This window comes from Protomyctophum parallelum, assembly GCF_964188405.1.
Source record: "Protomyctophum parallelum genome assembly, chromosome: 23".
Taxonomy (NCBI): Eukaryota; Metazoa; Chordata; class Actinopteri; order Myctophiformes; family Myctophidae; genus Protomyctophum; species Protomyctophum parallelum.
Genome location: NC_139715.1, coordinates 31264140 through 31266486, shown reverse-complemented (window position 1 = coordinate 31266486; position 2347 = coordinate 31264140). Strand labels below are relative to the sequence as shown.

At 49.0% G+C, this 2347-nt stretch overlaps 1 protein-coding gene across 1 annotated transcript; it reads left to right on the top strand.

The window, feature by feature from the left end:
• Positions 1-549: 549 nt before the first annotated feature.
• LOC310854014 (E3 SUMO-protein ligase ZBED1-like) lies at positions 550-2090 on the top strand (the record flags this gene model as incomplete). The annotated part of the gene is made up of 3 exons (XM_083758487.1): positions 550-683; positions 1198-1384; positions 1550-2090. The coding sequence occupies 3 exons, from the start codon at positions 550-552 to the stop codon at positions 2024-2026; spliced, it is 798 nt and encodes a 265-aa protein (XP_083614613.1). The 3' UTR covers positions 2027-2090.
• Between the last annotated feature and the right edge of the window lie 257 nt (positions 2091-2347).

Here is a 2347-nt window from a genome sequence, read left to right as displayed (position 1 = left end):
CAGCCTAACATTTACACAGCTTTAGCTAACGTTATCAGGGATCGATTGATTTATTTTACCACCAGCCAACATTATACGTTTGCTAGCTAGCCCCAACAACGCCAGCCTGCTAATTGTAAGTCTCCTATTAATAGCAAACTTATTCTGATCTACTTTGTCTCTCCTATAACGTCAGGTGTGATTAAAACGGAGGAGCGCCACTTTGCAGAAGCTTGTGCCAGACAGTTTCTCGACGTCGCTAATCAGTGGGGCATAGCTGAAAAAATCACCACCATTGGAACCGACAGCGCTCCCAACATGATAGCAGCAGGGAGAATATTACCATTTGAGCACTTGCCCTGCGTTGCTCATCTTGTACAGAGGGCCGTTGTAATGTCACTTCGGGATGGTGGTTTTGATGGTGTACTGGCCAAGTGTTGAAAAGTGGTCGGACATTTCAAACACAGTCCGGCTAACTCAGACGAGCTGAATGCCCAGCAAGCATCCCTTGAACAAGACCAGGAGTCACTCGTGCAAGACGTTCCAACACGCTGGAATTCAACCCTAGCGATGATCACACGTTTGAGGCGCAACAGAGACGCAGTGCACGCAACGCTGGCTCAGCAGACCCACAAGCTTGCCCTCCCAACACATGCTGAATATGAGAAGTTGGCAAAGCTGGAGAAACTGCTGGAGCCATGCAAGTAAGTGTGTGTTGTGCTGTGCTCTATGTGTGTGTGTGTGTGTGTGTGTGTACACTGCTGTGTGTGTGTGTGTGTGTGTGTGTGTGTGTGTGTGTGTGTACACTGCTGTGTGTGTGTGTGGCTGTGTGTGTGCACAGTGCACACTGCTCTGTGTGTGTGTGTGGCTGTGTGTGTGTGCACAGTGCACACTGCTCTGTGTGTGTGTGTGTGTGTGTGTGTGTGTGTGTGTGTGTGTGTGTGTGTGTGTGGCTGTGCTGTGTTTGGGGCTGTGCTGTCTGTGTATGGCTGTGCTGTTTGTTTGGGGCTGTGCTGTCTGTGTGTGGCCGTGCTGTGTTTGGGGCTGTGATGTCTGTGTGCAACTGTGTGTGTGTGTACTGTCCTCTGTGTGCTATGCTCTGTGTGTGTGTGTGTGTGTGTGTGTGTGTGTGTGCGCGCGTGTGTCCTGCTGTGACATTGTGGCGTCGTTTTTGGTGTCAATTCACCCCTCTTAATGTGTGTGTGTGTGTGTGTGTAGGTACGTCACTGAGCTCCTTGGTGGGGAAAAGTATGTCTCCTGCTCTGTCGTTTTACCTGCCCTGTGTCATCTCCTGCGAGCAATGAAGATCTCTGATGATGATCCTGCCTACATTGTGCGCTTCAAGACTGCCTTCATCAAAGACCTCAACCAGCGGAGGGAGAAAACAAACCTGGAATGGCTGAAGGTATGTGACACGTACTGACCAGAAGATAACTGTATTGGCTGACCATTATAGACTGTTAAGCCAGAAGATTGATAAATGGATAGATGAATGAGTCATGAAGAAATATGGAGGATTTTGAAAGTTACATTTTCTTCCATCAATCTTTATTTTATTTTTCATCAAAAGGTGGCCACTGCTCTGGACCCACGCTTCAAAGATCTCAAATGCCTGCCCAGAGCAGAGAGGGAGCCAGTGTGGGGAAAGCTGAGTGACTTGGTGAGGGCAGAAGAACCTGCTCTGCAGCCGCCCAGGGAGGAGAACCCTGAGCCACCTCAAAAGAAGACAGCCCTACTGCTGATGGGATCAGAGTCAGAGTCAGAAGACGAGATACCAGTAGTAGACAATGTTGTAGAGAGGTACAAGGTAGAGCCCAGTGCCAGTTTAGATCAGTGTCCACTGAAGTGGTGGTCAGAGCACACTGCTGTTTATGGTAAGATGGCCCACATTGCCCAGAAGTACTTGGGGACTCCTGCCACAACTGTCCCATGCGAGAGACTGTTCTCTTTAGCAGGCCACATTGTACAGAAAAAAAGATCTAGTTTGTCACCAGACAATGTGAACAAGCTGGTGTGTCTGAGTGACTGGTGGAAGAAGGAGAGGTAGAGGTTGGACTCAAATCATGTACAGTAGGAGAGGGAATAGGAAGCCCCAGTACTGATGAGGTACAGTAGGAGAGGGAATAGGAAACCCCAGTACCGATGGAGGTACAGTAGGAGAGGGAATAGGAAACCCCAGTACTGATGAGGTACAGTAGGAGATGGAATAGGAAGCCCCAGGGTTGGGATTGGGACGCCCCACACTGGAGGTGAGTGACTGGTGGAAGAGGTAGAGGTAGAGGTTGGACTCAAGTCATGTTACAAAGCTACTGACTGTAAACAGTTCTTCATCACCTCTAGGTTTACAGTTTAATTAATGTCATATCCC